Below are 17152 nucleotides of genomic sequence, written 5' to 3' on the forward strand. Positions count from 1 at the left end.
TACCATAAGAAAAATGGTCTACGAAATCTAGCTAGATGATTTATGATCAATGTATCAGAAGAATCAGTTCTTGGACAACTGGTCCAATCAGCTAATGATGCACATCAAGCAACCTCCATGGCCAACTGTAAGTGACGTTTGAGCGAACATGATTTTCACTAGATATTGGCATACTCTGGACATTATAAAAAGTTCTATCAATTATCGAATACAATACGAGGATAAGATAAACACCCTTCGGTAAGTATAGGGGTTAAATGAGAGGAAAATGCATAAATACACCCCCTTCTCACAGACTCGGTAGGATTCTGTCAGCCAGTGAGTATAAAAATAACGGACTGAAACTCGATGTGAATTGATATTGCCATATTTTTCATGAATGGGGATTTAAGAGCCAGTTTTTTTTAAGAATGGGGCAGTTTGGGGCAGTTCCAATAGTTTGAAACTTAGATTTTTTTCATTTTTGGATATGTTGTTAAGTACAATGAACTGAGTAAAATCCCAATAATATAGATATAGAACCATGCTTTCTCAAATCAAAATGAGGAATTAATTTTGGGTGATTCTGAAACTATGGCCAGTAAACTATACAATTTTCCAAAAAAATCAAAATTTTCAAAATGGTAGCTGGAGTTATGACGTCACAAAAACACTACAAATTTGATTTTAGGGGTATTTTAGAGCCATCTGACCTGTCCCAGGGGAGTTTCTTACTGCTCAAAATAATATTTTCTGGTAGTTTAGTCCCTGGTCTATCCATTTGAAGTGATTGCAATAAAAAATTCCGACCCTACTGGCCCCTAGAGGCCCGAAAAGCCAATAAGGTCTCAAAAAAGTACCAACTTTAGCCCAATTTTCCTAGAAATCCCAACATTGTCTGACCTCCAACTCTTCTGTTCCTGAAAGACAACTGCCTGGTCTCTTAGGATCAAAAGAGAAACCTATGGGATCTCCTACCATTAATTTTTTATCTTGATTTAAAAATTTTCTTAACATCGCTCGAAAAATGACTAAAATTTGGGATATTTTGGCCCATTGGCAAACTTCAAAGGGGTCTAGGTCACTGAATTTGTTATAATATAAGGTCTATGATGAATCTTTTATATAAAAACAATGAAACTAGGTGAAAAAGGTTGTCAAATGTGCTTTTTTGGGCCAAAAAGGCTTTTTTTTCAATTTTTTGACTAGAGCTGAGGTCATTCTATTGCAGCCAGTAATTGGCAGTTAGAAAGTAAATTTTATCTGAAAATTATGATTCCTCATCACATTCCAGAAAGGTTTCTAGGAAAATCAAATATGGTACTCTTCGAAAGCTTATAGAGGCTGAATTTCCACTCAAAGGCGGCTTCAAACTCCCCTGACCCCCTTAATTTTGTAAAATTGACTTAAAAGTACATTTTTGGCTGAAATTTTTGCCCAAAATGAGTACCCATTGCTACTTGATTCTTGATTTTGTGAAAGCATCCTATAGATAGTTCAAGAATTTATCAGAAGTTGGAACCTTTTCTTTTCTTTTAAAGATTAGAGCTAGCTCAAAGTCAGTTTTAACTCTAAAATCCTAAAAATCCTTGACAATATTGCTCAAAACAACAATTTTTGCTCAAGATTGAACAGAAAATGAGCCCACTCAGATAATAAAATCATGGTTTTTGGAAAGTTTCATGGGGATAGTACAAACATTCATCAAGATCTTTACCTCCTGATCTACCATTTAAGGATCAAGTCTGTCAAAATGTGCTTCTAAACTCTCAAATCTTCAAAGGTGAACTTTACCAACCCCATAACACAATTTTGCTAAACTAGGGACTAAACTACCAGAAAATATTATTTTGAGCAGTAAGAAACTCCCCTGGGACAGGTCAGATGGCTCTAAAATACCCCTAAAATCAAATTTGTAGTGCTTTTGTGACGTCATAACTCCAGCTACCATTTTGAAAATTTTGATTTTTTTGGAAAATTGTAAAGTTTACTGGCCATAGTTTCAGAATCACCCAAAATCAATTCCTCATTTTGATTTGAGAAAGCATGGTTCTATATCAAAAAACTTTTTAAGTGCAATGCCCAAAAATGTCAAAAACTTCAAATTGGCATAAATCCGCCATAATGGATTTTCACACCAAAATATTTTGGGATTTTACTCAGTTCATTGTACTTAACAACATATCCAAAAATGAAAAAAATCTAAGTTTCAAACTATTGGACCTGCCCCGCTCTTAAAAAAACTGGCTCTTAAATTCTTTTGTTTTCAAGTCAGAAAATTCAGTGGGGATGAGAAAAAAGCATAATACTTTGCAGTGAGGATTGGTTTATTTGATTATTTTCAGTGGGGGACAAAAATTGTAGGATAGTTTTCCACCTGGGACGATATTTTGGGCAATTTTTCCAGTTGGAAAGGGTCCCAGTGGGTCTGTGAGAAGGTGGTGTTTAAAGAGCCATACGAATATCAGACATACGAAGTTCATTGGGACATTGGATGGATGTTAAAACAATGTTTGTGTGCTCAGCTGTGGTTAGGAGATTAACTAATTGATGTCACTTCAATACCTTCAATATCTTTTTTTCTGCACATCTGAAATTTATTTAGTCTACATTGACTTAATGCTTTGGGTTGCTTTGCATTACGAGATCATCACCTAAATATTTAATAAAGAAATATTATTAATTTATTTCATTGTCTAAGCCTGTCTTTGTAAAGGGTATTTGATAAAGAAGCTTTCTCTTTATGATGTGTTTAAAAGATATGCGTAATAAAGGCTTAATTTTTGTATTACCTTTACCAATTAAATTAAAGCTTTAATTTAAAAACTTGTCAATTGCTTATTACTATTACTAAAAGAACTCAACTAAGGAGATCAATTATTTTTAATCATCTACCTAATTAGAATATAGTCAGCACTCTGCCACAGTGCTCTTTGAGGCGGTTAATTTTGTTCGAAGCGGGATTATCCCTTTGGCATCATATAGGTCGCCTCAATAGTCAGTGAAGAAAAAATGAAAAAACTGTTTTTTCTACTTGACAGTTTGATTAGGTTTGGTGATAAAAAAACTTTATCATAGAATTTTTAATGCGTTGTTTATGTTAAGTGTAAAGTCTTATATCGAAGCTTATGTTAGAAATTCCTTTTAGAATATTTTCTGGTTTCTACTTTTAGATTTAAACGTTTTTAGTTGAACTACAACAATGAGAGGGTTAACATTGCTTTTCCTTTTGGTGGTGTTCGTAGCTGTCGTTGGTAAGTTTCAACATATATTATTACACTAAAAAAGCATTTTGTGGCAGCTTACCATTAATTTTCGATTCAGATCTTACTTACTTTGTATAAGGGTATAGAGCAGATAAATCAAATATTATATTGAATTTTTTGAAATACATTTTCATCCCAGGTCTAAATTTATTTTATTTTTGAATTTCTCTCTTTTTTCCAGCTGGCAAAAAGCATCATGGAAAACATCATGGGAGTGGTCTTAAGAAGGTTAATGATGGTAAGTGCCTTTTACTTTTTCTTCTCGACTACTGTGAATAGTGTCTCCATAAAGGGCTTTTGATAAAAGATGTCCGCATTTTTAAGAAGGAGAGTGTTCAGCAAAAACAAAGCATGATCGGACAAGGGACGGGATCAAGCTTGAAGGACTATTTTTTCTATAGATACGTTTTTACCGCTTAAAATAATTGGTTTCAAAGTATTCATTTTTGTTACTTTGTAATTTAAAAATGCTCCTTTGATCTTTTTAGAGAGAAGAGCATTCCACCATCACAACCATCACCATAAACGCGCCATGAAATTCCGTCACCCTGCACATCACGGAAGTGGTATGAGAGCATCTGATGAAAAAGGTTAATAAATATTGGTTAACATTCCTATCCAAAGCTAAACTCTATAATCTTATTGGAATCGTCCAATTTATGATATTTACAACACAATCTTTGAAATGGAATAACACCCTGGCTGGATCTTACCACTAGTCGCAAAATTTAGCTAACTTTATTTTCATCTAAACTTGTCACCAGTTGCAAAAAAAATTGGGTGTTTCCGCATCTGATTTCAGAATTCTTAATGATTTGAATGGAAAATTCACCTAAGTTAATAAGTTGTCCTGTAAAGTGTAAGGTTAGGATTGAATTTGGGTCCAAGGGAAAATTCAAAAATTTCGAAGCTTGTTTCATATGTTTCAAGTTTAAATTCCCCATCTATCACTTGCCTACACGCTTTTTATAAGAAACATACTGGGCTGTTATCTTAAATTTTTGAAATTAACAGGCTTAAATATTTTTACGATGTTCTTAATACGCTTAGTTTCTTCACTTAAAAACTGAAAGTCTGTTAAAATCAGCTGTCTTAGTAATTTTCTGAAATCTGAGGCTCATATTGTTCTTAATTTGTTCTTAGGTTTTGGCCAATTTTCAGCCTCATGTTCTTATAAAATGTTTTTATAAAAAGCGTCTATTCCACATGAGTAACTTAGATAGAATATCGGGTGGATATGCGACACTCAGGTAATTTCTTTTCATATAGTTTGAATAATATTCTCTGATTTCTTTTGATGTGACAACACACCTCCCTAGTTCCCGTTTCTCTTATTTTTATAACAGTGAAACACAAGGTCAAGCGAGCACACCGTTTATTGAAGAAACTCCGTCACATCAAAAAAGATTTGAAGTTTGCGAAACATGCAAAAAAAGGTATAGCTTGTTTTTCATTTTTTATTTTTACATAATGAATTATTTTCCATAGGTACCTATAATCTTTCTTAATAGAAAATAATGACACTTTTTTGGTCATCTGCGGGCAACTAGCCCCCCCCCCTTATTTTTGTTGTTGCATGAGAGAATCTAAAAAATGCCATAAATCTTACATTTTATTCAAAGTTTGAACATAGCTTCAGCCAGGTTTCTAGGTCCCCCCAACAAAGTAAGGCCCCCCAATAATTTAGCTCCCCCCAAAAAATTGCCTTGTGCTAGGTCCCCTTAAACACTTGGGGAAAAAACAAAAACATTGTTCTCCTGCCCCTGTAGAGAAGTCAATAAAAACAATGCGAGTACAGTACTGATAAATGAAAACTCAATTTTACTTGCATTAATATCTATGTTTACAAATCTTTTGCTTTTTATATTTGATTTAATAGTAAGATAAGAGATCTTTTGAAATTAGCTGAACAACCCCCAGAGTCTCAGTCAGATCATCTAGGTCCCCCCCCAACAATCCAGGTCCCCCCAAATATTTTGGTAATTTAAGCCCCCAGGCTCTTTAAAGGCCAAAATATTTCTTAGCCCCCCCCCAAAAAAAATAAGGGGGGTTGATGCTATGTTGAAGCCAATCAGATTCGCGTATTTCCAATCAAAACAATAATATCACGTGATTTCAACTATTGTTCAACAGCCAATAGAATTCTGCGCCAGGATCCTGTATCTTCATTAATATTCGGTCTACTACTGTCTTTCCTCTGTTTCCCAAGCAGAAACTTTCACAAGGTCGAAAATTTGCGACATTTACTTTGACGAATTTGACGGAAAAATCTTTTTCGCGATCATAAACTTTGCGAATCAAGAGATAAAAATGAAAATTTTCACATGAAAAAACGGCTTAGAGGGACAAATGTAGCTGGGAGGCTCGGTCTACACCGTCTACATAAAAAATATCAACGTGTAAGTCCAGTACACTAAGCAGATATTCAATAGGTAAAAGTTGGTTATTTAGATTTATTAACCCGAGGTGATGTAATATTCAACGAGGCGAAACCGAGTTGAATATACATCACCGAGGGTTAATAAATCCAATAACCAACGAAAACCTATGGAATATATGTTTTATTATATACCTAAGGCAAAAACAAAACATTAATTATATGTTAAAAGTAATTAAGAAAATCATTAAAAATAAAAAATAACATTCGAACGTTCGATTAAGTGAAACGTTCGAATGTTTTTTGTTGTTTTTTAAATTATTTTCTTAATTACTTTGAATCATAAAATTTGTTCATGAAATTGATAATAGATTTATTTTAATGAATTTCTTTGATACAACAGAGCGACAAAAAAAATCAAACTTTGAAAGCAAAATTTGAAAAAAAATTCTACCGTGGTATAATAGCCATGGTATATCAGGAATTATTCAATGGCTGTTTTTGCCTACAGGTATATAATAAACGTTGATATTTTCCGTCAAATTCGTCAAAGTAAATGTCGCAAATTTCGCGAATGTTCGACCTTGTGAAAGTTTCTGCTTGGGAAAGTTTGTACGCTTAAAGCAGTCTTACAGATTTTTGATCATATCAGGGAGAAAAAAACAAGAAAAGGAATCACTAGAATACATATAGGGATAAAAGCTTTCTCACTAGTTTTAAAATAACAATAGTTTTTTACACTAGAAACTTGAAGAAAAAAAATTCAATAAGCAATTCCTTCATACTATTTATATACTTCACATAATTTCTCTTATAACCTTTAAAAATAACTTTTTGACCATGATAAAATTATATCGGAAAGCAAGGACATGTTTTAAAAATTGGACCATTCCATTTTATACCCATACAGGGAGTAGAGGAACGAACATTTCTAGTGGATAATCCGGGAAAAATTTCCAGGGGATGGTTATTCATTTTTCCAAGGGTGTTAAATGTTATTCTGATGTTTCCAGGGGGTAAAAGAGTAATTTTAGATCGTCCACCCTCACTTTAAGATATGAAAAGAAATTCTCCAAGGTTTTTTTTGCAAATTTTGCTGTTTTCCAGGGGGTTTCAATAATTGTTTTTTGACTTGATCGTTGTTAGACCATGTTCACACGTTACTGTTCCGTTTCGCTCCGTTATGATTTTCGTTACGGATCGAGTGTGTTCATATTGGTTTCGGAATATTTCGGAGCAAGAAAACGGAGCAGTTCCGTTCCGATGAAAAAAGTGGAGCGAAACCGTTTCGATCTGTTTTGCTTTGTTACGTCTTCTTTTTTGACGTTTCGAATTTTGACGTTCACACTTGTTTCGGAATCGTTTCAGAACGGAAAGGAACGAAACCGTAACGTCTGAATATGGTCTTAGACAATGAAATCTTTCTGCAGCCAAGTTTTAATTTTCAAATTGTTCCAACCACCGATTCCTTTGCCAAACGATGATATTGATATTTCAATGAATTATTTCTAAATTTCTTGTCCAACTTTTTATCTTCGAACGGTTGAAGTAAATCTTTTCCTGAGTAGTCCAAAAGTCAGGACATTTAATGCATAGTAGCGAAAACTTTCCATAATGGTAGCGTAGACGAAACAATTGATCACATTATTAGCCATTATAAGCATTTGTGCAATACGCTCGAAGACGATCATTATTTTGAAGTGTTTTTGTTCGAAAACTTCACCGTTGAGCTCGTAAATTCTAACGTAACTCCAGAATAAAAGATAGCCCCTGGCCGGGAAAGCCGTCATGACGAAAACTACAATTAAAGAAAATAACACTCGAAGTGCTTTTTTGTTTCGCTTGCGAATTTGTATGGCAGCTTGGCCAGCATTCTGTATAGCTTTCGACGACTCCCTCTTCATGTATCTCGAAATCCTCGAGTAATAATAGTACAAAATCGTGACTGGAATTAGCATCATAGATGCTACCCATATTGCTGCATTTGTGAAAAATTCTCTTTTGGGTATTTTTGAAAAAGATGATGCAGGCACTACACAAACAAGATCTCCTTTAGTGTTTTTGATAAAGTTCATCTTTACCACAACACCAAACTGATGTAAAATAAATCCCACAATTCCTAGCAACACTAACATAACGCCCAAAACAAGAGTGTATATTTTAACGCTGATCTTTTTATCAAAAGGTTTGACAATGTTTCTATAGCGTTCAAAGGAGACAAGTACTAAAACCCAGAATGAAAGAATTGGCAGTGCGCCACGAGTGATAAAACCATTATACTCACAAAGATATTGTCCAAGCTTCCACACTAACTCAAGTTCAAAGTAAGTTGCAAAAGTGAGACTGAAACAAACCAATAAATCTACAACGGCTAATATGATAATTAGAAACGAATATCCTCGCATCTTTGTTAACTTTCCACGATGTTTTAACATAAAATGCGAAATGATCAAAAGATTCCCTACCAAACCAATGGTACATGCCACAATAAAAGCAGTGATAAACTTGGGATTATTTTCAATTTGAAATGCAGTCAATCTTGAAAATTGTAAAGCCTTCTTCATTTCGGATTCTTGGTGTTTAGATAATTTTCCCTTCATACTCAAATTTGACATCAAAATAAATATGTCCCATGTAATTCCATGTTTATTTTCTATTACGTCGTAAGCTTCAGCATAATCCAATTGAGATTTGAGATCCATGTGTGCATGGACCTCTTCTAATGCTGCTTTTACACGAAGAAAATCTTGCAACTTTTCCATCTTTACAATTATTATAGCATGTATCTTTTGAAGTAGTAATTTCCGTTGAAAGGCTGAAAAAGACGTGAAATATACCTTAAGAGAAGAAATTTGGCAAATGAGCCCATTCGCAAATTTTGGTGCAATTTGGCGGAATTTATTTTAGCGATTTAAAGAAATTTCTAAATTTGGCGAAAATTAATTTTGGCGAACGACCCATTTTTGTTCAATAATTTAGCTGAAAAAAAGAGGGATAAAAGGGTTTTTGGGAGAAACAGAGACTAGATTAAAAGAAAATTAAATTTGGCGAGAATTTTGGCGAATGAAGTTTAAAGTTTGTGGAAAGAAATTTTGGCGAATTTTCAGGCAATTCGTCAAATTCGTTAAAATTTCTTCCCTTTTTTGAATTGTACGAGTTATTATCTGATTACGAGCTATTCGCCGCACAATGTTGTTTTTGTTTGTAGATTTTCTTTCTCACAAAATTAATTTCAATGCAATTAAAACGTTCGATGAAAAAAAAAATGTAAGAAAAAACATTAAAATCTATTTTGTAAACATTAGTGCCGCATTCTACCGGAGGCAATTAACGATTAATTGCAGAGGTAATTAACGATTAATTGCTCTCTTTGAAGGGACGCCAAACAAGAAAAAATAACTCAACGTGCCATTTTTCTTTTTTTATCATTCAGAAAATTTATTTGAAAATATGATGTACGAATAAGATTTCAATATGACTTGCCATAACGATAAAAAGTGCTCTTTCAACACCGTTTAAGTAGCGGCTGCATGATCCCTCGTACGATTCAACGTTTTAAAGTATTTGAAGGATGATACCCCTGACTGAGAATATCGTTCGGGATTCTAAAATCAAAGGAGTTTCCTTGATTAGTTAAGCCAGGAAATAGAACATGAAAATTACACATGATTAACCTTCCTTCCTTGTTTTTTTCTTAAAAAATCAACTACTCGTTCAATTATTCATATTTCAAGTGAAGAAAGCATAAACAAATGTCTTTTTTCGGGGCAAAGAGGATTGGTAAAATCCTATTATACTATTGTCGAATTTTTTATTTCAATACTAATAGTTTCAAGCTGTGGAGACGATCATCAGTTGAAAATAAAATTAACAAGACGATTCAGAGTCGAAAATTTCGCACAGTGTTTGATTATTTATAGATGAAATAATCCTTTTAAACGACCAGGACTGGGGGAGTACTAGGTTTGGAGAACGTCAGGTCGGACCTGAGAAAAGCTGGCTCTAACAGAGAATAAAGTTACCCTTACAATTTTCAAAAAAAATTTAACCTTCTAGAGATCTTTTGACTTTTCAAGTTTTGTACCTTAAATACTTCAGCGACTTGGGAAGGTCAAAAAACAAAACTTAGCATCAGCACAACCTGGCACCTATTAATGCCTAAGTACCCCTCCCCCCTTTACCATTAAAATAATGCAATAAATAAAACGGGGCTAGATCTAGAGCTTTATTGCCACCTAAATGTGAACTGTTCCAGTGTGGCCAAGTTACATAAATATCTTTATATAGATATATAGATACATACAAAAATTTACAAAAATACAAAAATGTTTACACCTTGTAAATAAATCGAATTTAAACCGAATTAAACTAAAATATATCAAAAAGCTCAAATTATATGTTTTGGTATTTTGGTCATTTTTGCTATCCCGTTCAATATTTTAGCCCACAAGGCTGTACAGTAACCTTTTATCCTGTAGAGGTACGTAAAATGCGTGCAGAGAATCGAAATCCTCAATGTTGAATTGTACACGCTTTTTCTTTTATAAGAATAAACTTCTATAAGAATATCAGGATGAGTTTTCAGAGTTAGAACAATGGGCCTATAGTTTAGAATAGAAAAATAAGAATAATGCTCACCCTCAGCCAAAGAACTTTAATGGGATAAACTTTCGCGGGGATTAAATTTCGCAGATTTCGTGTATTTGGGTGTCATCCGCGAAAATCCGCGAAATTAAGTCCCAATGGAAATTTGGAAGGGCTTCATCCGCGAAATATTTCTAAATGATCTGACAGTAAAAGTCACAAAATCGTGATAATATTGCCACCCAATAGTGCCATCCGCGAAATTAAGTCCCCGCGAAATTTCTGAATTTCGCGTATAGGCCCAACCGCGAAATTTAATCCCCGCGAAAGTTTATCCCATTAAAGTACATTATTCTTATAAAACAAAAAGCGTGTACTATAGTTTCACGTCATCACAAGCAAAAAGTAACAATCCTCACTTTGCTCATCTTCCTTTTTCTTCATAGTTTCTAAATACACAATATACACTAAATATTTCAAAAACTTTTAGTCATATTAGATTGTTCACCTCTAATATATCTTTCCAACCATGTATAACTTTCTACTCTAGCATAACTTGGTGCTGAGAATCTGATTGAAAGGTAAAGAATCTACGTGCTTTTGGGACGACAGACTTTTTTGATAGATACAATATATACTATCTCAATAAAACAAAATCAAACACAATCAACTTTGGCAGGCATTTAATTTTGATGATGCCTTGAAAAATAAAAAGAGTTTGATTTGACCATTGAGGGCTATTTTTGGCAAAATATTGCTATTAGATAAGAAAAATAACTGTTTGAAAAAATTTGGAAAATTACATGAAATATTTTAAATTTGGTGGAAATTAAGGTAAAATTTTAGACCAATTTTCTTTCTGCAAAAATTTTTTACCTTTAAAAGCTAAAACTTTGTTACTGGTGTGAGACCTGGAGACATTTTTTTGATTGACTTTACAGTAGGAAATTGATTTCAAACAGTTCGATAAATCTGATTGACTTCCATTTCCTTTTTTGATCAATGATAAATCAATTTGTTCTAATCTTCGATAGGTGGATGAAGCCTATTACAAAATCTTGAGTATTGATCATTGATTGGATTTGAACCCGGGGGGGGGGTGGTACTTAGGCAAAAATAAATGATGGGTATGTGTGGACGGTAAGATTCGATTTTTTCACCTTTCAAAGTCTCTCTAAGGGTCGGAAAAGTCAGAAAGTTTTAAATTAGTCTCTCTAAGGGTCAGAAAATTCATGATTTTTAGGAAATTTTTTGATTTCCAGAGAAAAATTGTAAATAAGTCTCTCTAAGGGTATGACTTTTTTTCAAAAATCGAAAAAAATATTGTAATAAAGTCTCTCTAAGGGTGACCTTCTCAGCAAAAATCAGTCTCTCTAAGGGTCGGTTTTCAGAGGTCCCGTCCGCACATACCCCTCATTCGTCAACCCTAGTACCCCCCGGGATTTGAATGATCAATTGAACTTGCAACCGTTAAATAATCAATCTGGATTGATCATCTTAGAGCCAATCGTTGAATAATCAATCAACTAATATAATCAAGCCTTCCTTAATGTCATATTTAGCATTGCATTATTGATTACCTATCAATTACCAGAATCAATCGATATCCGGTCAATTGATTTGTTATGGATGTATGTCATCGATTGAAAAATGAATCAATTGTTTTGAGTGAGAGTGATCAATCAAAACTCAAATCCATTGTAAAGTATTCAATCAAAGTTGATCCAAATTTTCCATAAGATTTTGATACACTTCTTCAACAACAATCTTGTCATTGTTTCCCTCACACATTTGGGTTGAACCGGGCGAAGGCTCACTTTCCAAGTGAACCGTTGCCAGTGGGAGTCGAAACCTTTGAAGCCTGTGTAGTATTCAAGGTCAATGATCTCTACAGTACCCCACGAAGCGCCCTTCCAACATGCCAGACTCTCCCATTCGATACAATCGAAATCTTTTTCCAATCTATTACTAATTGATAAATAATTGATGGATAGAATATCGATTTTTTTCGATAATCGATAGACAATTGATAATCAAGATTACGGGAAGCTTGATTGGCTATCAATTGATCGATTTTCCATTGATTAACTCTAAAGATATTCGATTGTTCAATCGACAGCCAATCGATGAAAAACCAATCTATTATCAGTTAGAACAGCCTCGATTACCTATCAATTATTATTGAAATCAATCGATATCCAATCAATCGGTTGGTTAGCAATTATTCATCGATTGGAAATAATTATCGATTATTTCGCGTGGGTCGATTGGAAAATGACACATCTCACCTACCTAGCTAACAAAAGGTATATACCGTGAGATCGGGTAACTTGCATCAGTGGAGGCAAACATGCATAACCCTCAAATGAATGACCTGTCTGGTCATTAAAATACAAATTTAATTCAAAACAAAAATGGTAGAGTAGAGCTGTGAACAGAGCTGCGTAGTTCATTTGTTTTGAAATTTTGCTGCTTTGATTGGTCAGTTATTTGATGGCTATGCAAGTTTCCCTCCACTGAGATGCAAGTTACCCGACGTTACGGTAGAACTTCTATCCCTTATAGATTGACATCCCCTGCTATAAATTTCTCTGTGAAATACCCAGTAAATGATAATCTGTCTTACAACAAAACTTAATCAAATATCAACAAATAATTCTACCTGTACTGAGAAAAAGTGAAGATCATACCTGTAAACCTGTCTGTTGACGTGTTGTCTGTGTTGTTGTGTTTAGTGATTTGCAAGAGCAGCTCTTTAATTGCAAGATTCCTATCACTTTATTGGTGCATTTACTAACAACACAAACATAAAATACTATGCTAAAATAAATATAATCCTCTTTAAGCACTCTAAAAACACCAAAAACATGATAAAAATACAAAAACCCACAGCATGCTGAAATCCGCCATTGAAAAACGAGCAATGTTTACGAATGCTTGATTACGCCTACAGAAAGGGAAATCATTAAATTTTATCTTAGCGATTGAGTCCATATTTCAGAATTTTCGACAATGTTCTAGAAGTTTCAACTACTTTCGTTTTCTAATTTTTTTTCCGCACTGCCGCCGCTGCGAAAGCCTATCGTAATACTTTCGCTATGCGAAATTAAAAAAAAACGAGTTCGTTTTAATGTTTACGAAGAACAATGTGCTGGCTTATTTTGACAACAATTGACGTCAGTCTTTCGAGTCGTGAACAAGTTCACGCTAAAACGACTCGAAAGACTGACTAATTTGACCAAATTTTGATCTTTCAAGGAGCAAAAAGTAGAAATTTCTTTCTTTTCCGACCCTTAATGGGACTGAAATTTAATTTTCTGGTTTTTCCAACCCTTACAGGGACTTTAAGGTCCCAAAAAAGGCACCCTTAAGGGCACATACCCGCACATTCACTTACCTAATTACCCCCCCCCCCCCCCCCCCCCGGTAAATTCCTGATTTAAAAAAAACAAATTTTCTCATTTAATTATGCCAAACATTAGGGGATAATGTTTAGTCACTCTCTTTTCAATTAGCCTTTCTCGTAGGGTTCGTATTTATTTATTCAGTACGTGAATATTATTACGTCGCTATAGTACTAATTAAATATTTATTGCAAATCACTCTTTTGCGAAATAAGACTTGATTTTAACAAAAACAATAGTGTTCTTGGATTCACAAGTTATTATGGATAACTAGAAAAGTTTTTTTCAACATTTAAAAGGAGAAATCTGGACAGATTTATTAATTTTCCCTCCTGTAAATTGAATGGAAAATAATATGTAACATATGCACAATCCCCTTGAAGCGGGCTAATAGTTTTAATTTGGGTTTATCTCAGGAAAAAAGGCTGAAAGAGTGGTTTTATGAACGTTTCTTGGACGTTTCTCACTATCTTTTTATGATGCTCCACATCGGTAACTCTGATCACGATATCACGCAATTTTTTTTGTCTTGAATCACGATCACGTAAAACAGCAAAAAAATTGGATAATCACGCATCACCACTCAAAAATCTTTCGAATTAAAATCACGTTTTGACTTTTGATCGCGAAATCACGATGGAAAAAATTGAAGAATTACGTAATAACGCTAGAAAAAAATCCCTATCACGACATCACGCAAACCGCTTTAGGGCCTCTTTTATAGCGATGGTTGGGAGCGATGGCAGGCTGATCTAAGACCCAGTGCCACAAACTAGAGGTTTCCCAGTTCGATTTCCGGCTCCTCTTATCTGGCCGTAGACTCCGTGAATTTAATCAAAAGACTGTCTAAAAGTCATCCTAGATTGTAAGTTTTTTATAAGAAGTTTCAAAATTGTTGAAGCCTTCGGATGTTCTTCAACTTTTGAGTTTTAAACTTAAAATGTTCTTAACATGTTTTTAAGTTCACCATTTTTGAGCATTTTTGTGCAATTTCCTAAGAAAAATGGGTGTTAGAGATTCTACAAAGCTGTAAAAATGCTGTAAACTTGCTCTTCATATTTTTGGCATCAAAACCTTCTTTAAAAAAAAAAGTTTATTGGGCTAGTATAGGTGAGACATCAACATCGATATTTTTTATTTTCTATAGATTCTTCCATCGTCAAGCCACTCCATGATGCATTGAGAAGGCTTCGTAATAAAATGCAGAAAATCAAGAACCACAAGCGAAATTCACACCACAAACGAAGTGAAAGACATCAACACAAGAGACATGCGCGACATCACAAACGAAGTGAAAAACATCAACACAAGAGACATGCGCGACATCACAAACGGAACCAAATCAACAAAGGTAAATTAATGATCTAACTGTCTTTAAAGTATGCGCATAGACAAGACTACTTTGTTAGAGGATATCACCATCTTGGAATTTTTTCAAAATTATAAGAAAACAACAAAACAATGAAATATATTCTAAAACGCCATCAAAGTTCATGAAACTATAATAAAAACATCAAAATACCTCCACAATTTGATAAAAATTGGTCTATTGGCCATGGTTTTCTGTTTGTTTTTCTCCGGGACTGGATCTGGTGGTATGGATTTGCTACCACCTCTAGCAAAGACAAAAAATGGAGCCAAATAACGCTTGGCCGCTTATCATAAGTTGCAACAATTGCTGTTATTTTTTTAAAAATTCAAATCAAAGATGAACTTTCTTCTATATTTTTGAAATTTTGTCAATGCCATTCAATGATTTATATTTTCTTGAAATGAAAATGTTGACCATAGCACAATTCTAAAAAAGATAAGCGCATTATATTGAGACAGACTTCTCGAAATTTATTCATACTTTGCCGTAGATACGCTCACACAGAAAAACATCTTTATCTAGGGTCCACCCATGCCGGTACTAAAGTCTAGACAACGCCTTATCCATGATTATACCTACCCATTTTTTTATAAGCAATCCCAATTTCCGTCCCGGGGCCGAAGTTGCTAAGGATCTTCCCGATTTCAGCCAAAAAGTTGCTTATGGATTTTGAGCAGAAAATGCCTAAAGTAACTACAAAAATGTTTGCTTTTTATTTCATTCAATATCCAAAATAGCCCAAATTTGGTATTCAAATACCATCGATACACATTTTTATGCAAAATAATCACGAAGATGCCTCTTTGTCAGGCATTTTGGGTTGCTTTTCCGGTTCATGCTAGTTTCAAGGTTAGGTTGCTAAGGCCAAGTTGCTTAATTTTTTGGCCATTCTCAGGGCTGGACCCTTGGCAACTCGGTTGCTTATAAAAAAAACAATGTGTACCCTGCTAATAGGAAATACATATTATACACGCTTTTTTTATAAGAATACACTTTATAAGAATGTCCATGATGAAAATGGCCAAAAAATTAAGAATAATGCTAAGAATATCACCATCATGGCATTTGGCTACTCATGCTAAGAATGCCATTTTTAGAATATTTTCAATTATAAATGGCCAATTACCCCCAAGTAAGGCTCACTCCTTTCACAAAAATGCCATTTTATGCTTGAGTATGTATATGTACTAAATGTTAAATCTAGTCTGAATTAGGATCCTAACCTAACTAAGAATGCTGTAAGAATATTTTGGGTTGATTTTCCCAAAAAAATATAGAATGGATTTACACCATTCTTATAAAAAGAAAAGCGTGTATTCGTATCAGCTGTTAATATTTTATCTAATCACTTTTTCTTTTTAGCCCAACCACCAGAAGTCCTGAACTGAAGTCAAGTTATTCATTAAAACAAGCATTTCGTCCGTAACACCCGTTACGGAAAAAAATACACAGCACTCTAGAATATTGTAAAACCTACTATCAAACAGCATCACTTTTGTTTTATGAACATTTTATAAATTGTCTTTTTTGATTTCCATATGATATTATTTGATCGGATTAATTTTTTTGCGAATTCACCCTCTGCGATTTTCGCTATTAATCAAAAATCTCGTGGAAATTTTAACCGTTGAAAGTAATCATTGTTCTATTTGAAATACATAATCTTTCATTAATTATCTGACCTGTGGGCAACGATCGATAAAACGGTTCGAAATAAACACAGTAAAAGTATCACGAGTAGTATTCCAAAATGATGATCCTGTTTTACCTGATGGGGATCGAATGATAAGGCTGGATTAAAAATTTACTTAGTCTATTGTTCGGAATGAAGATCCTGTTTTGCCTAGAATGGATCTGAGTGAAAATAAATGGAGACAAGATAATTGAATGAAGTCGAAATTTATTAAATGAAATAACATGAAAATCAATGGATTGCTTTGGGGTAACATTGGGGATGTGCTGTGTACCTTAATTCTAATCAAACAAGTGAGCCATGATATCCTGTGCACTGTATGGGCTGAGCAGCCAGGACAATGACACTAGGAATGTAAGGAGGCCCTAAGGTTACCGAAGGTAAGCCAACACCCCTAAAGGAGGTGAGACTAACAAAGAGGGGAAAAAAAAAATACTGTGGACCGTGGCCATGCAGTGTAAAAAAAATAAATAAATT

General features: G+C 34.1%; 2 protein-coding genes across 2 annotated transcripts; one reads left to right on the forward strand and one right to left on the reverse strand.

Annotated features, from left to right (window-relative positions):
- The first annotated feature begins 49 nt into the window (after window positions 1-49).
- LOC136801728 (uncharacterized) lies at window positions 50-16653 on the forward strand. Its single transcript, XM_067058387.1, has 7 exons — window positions 50-127; window positions 3153-3233; window positions 3427-3483; window positions 3734-3835; window positions 4592-4681; window positions 14758-14961; window positions 16345-16653. The coding sequence occupies exons 2-7, from the start codon at window positions 3182-3184 to the stop codon at window positions 16368-16370; spliced, it is 531 nt and encodes a 176-aa protein (XP_066914488.1). The 5' UTR covers window positions 50-127; window positions 3153-3181; the 3' UTR covers window positions 16371-16653.
- Window positions 6407-8509, reverse strand: LOC136801576 (neuropeptide Y receptor type 2-like). The gene has a single exon (XM_067058211.1). The coding sequence runs from the start codon at window positions 8382-8384 to the stop codon at window positions 7152-7154; it is 1233 nt and encodes a 410-aa protein (XP_066914312.1). The 5' UTR covers window positions 8385-8509; the 3' UTR covers window positions 6407-7151.
- Window positions 16654-17152: the final 499 nt, after the last annotated feature.

The sequence above is a fragment of the Clytia hemisphaerica genome, unplaced genomic scaffold (genome assembly GCF_902728285.1).
Source record: "Clytia hemisphaerica strain Z4C2 unplaced genomic scaffold, Clytia hemisphaerica genome assembly, whole genome shotgun sequence".
NCBI classification, from domain to species: domain Eukaryota; kingdom Metazoa; phylum Cnidaria; class Hydrozoa; order Leptothecata; family Clytiidae; genus Clytia; species Clytia hemisphaerica.

Bases quoted from the DNA above. Each gene is read 5' to 3' on its own strand.
- LOC136801728 (XM_067058387.1), top strand. From the start codon at position 3,182: ATGAGAGGGTTAACATTGCTTTTCCTTTTGGTGGTGTTCGTAGCTGTC. The intron at 3,484-3,733 runs GTAAGTGCCTTT...TGATCTTTTTAG, and splicing joins TCTTAAGAAGGTTAATGATG to AGAGAAGAGCATTCCACCAT. The intron at 14,962-16,344 runs GTAAATTAATGA...TTTTCTTTTTAG, and splicing joins ACGGAACCAAATCAACAAAG to CCCAACCACCAGAAGTCCTG.
- LOC136801576 (XM_067058211.1), bottom strand. From the start codon at position 8,384: ATGGAAAAGTTGCAAGATTTTCTTCGTGTAAAAGCAGCATTAGAAGAG.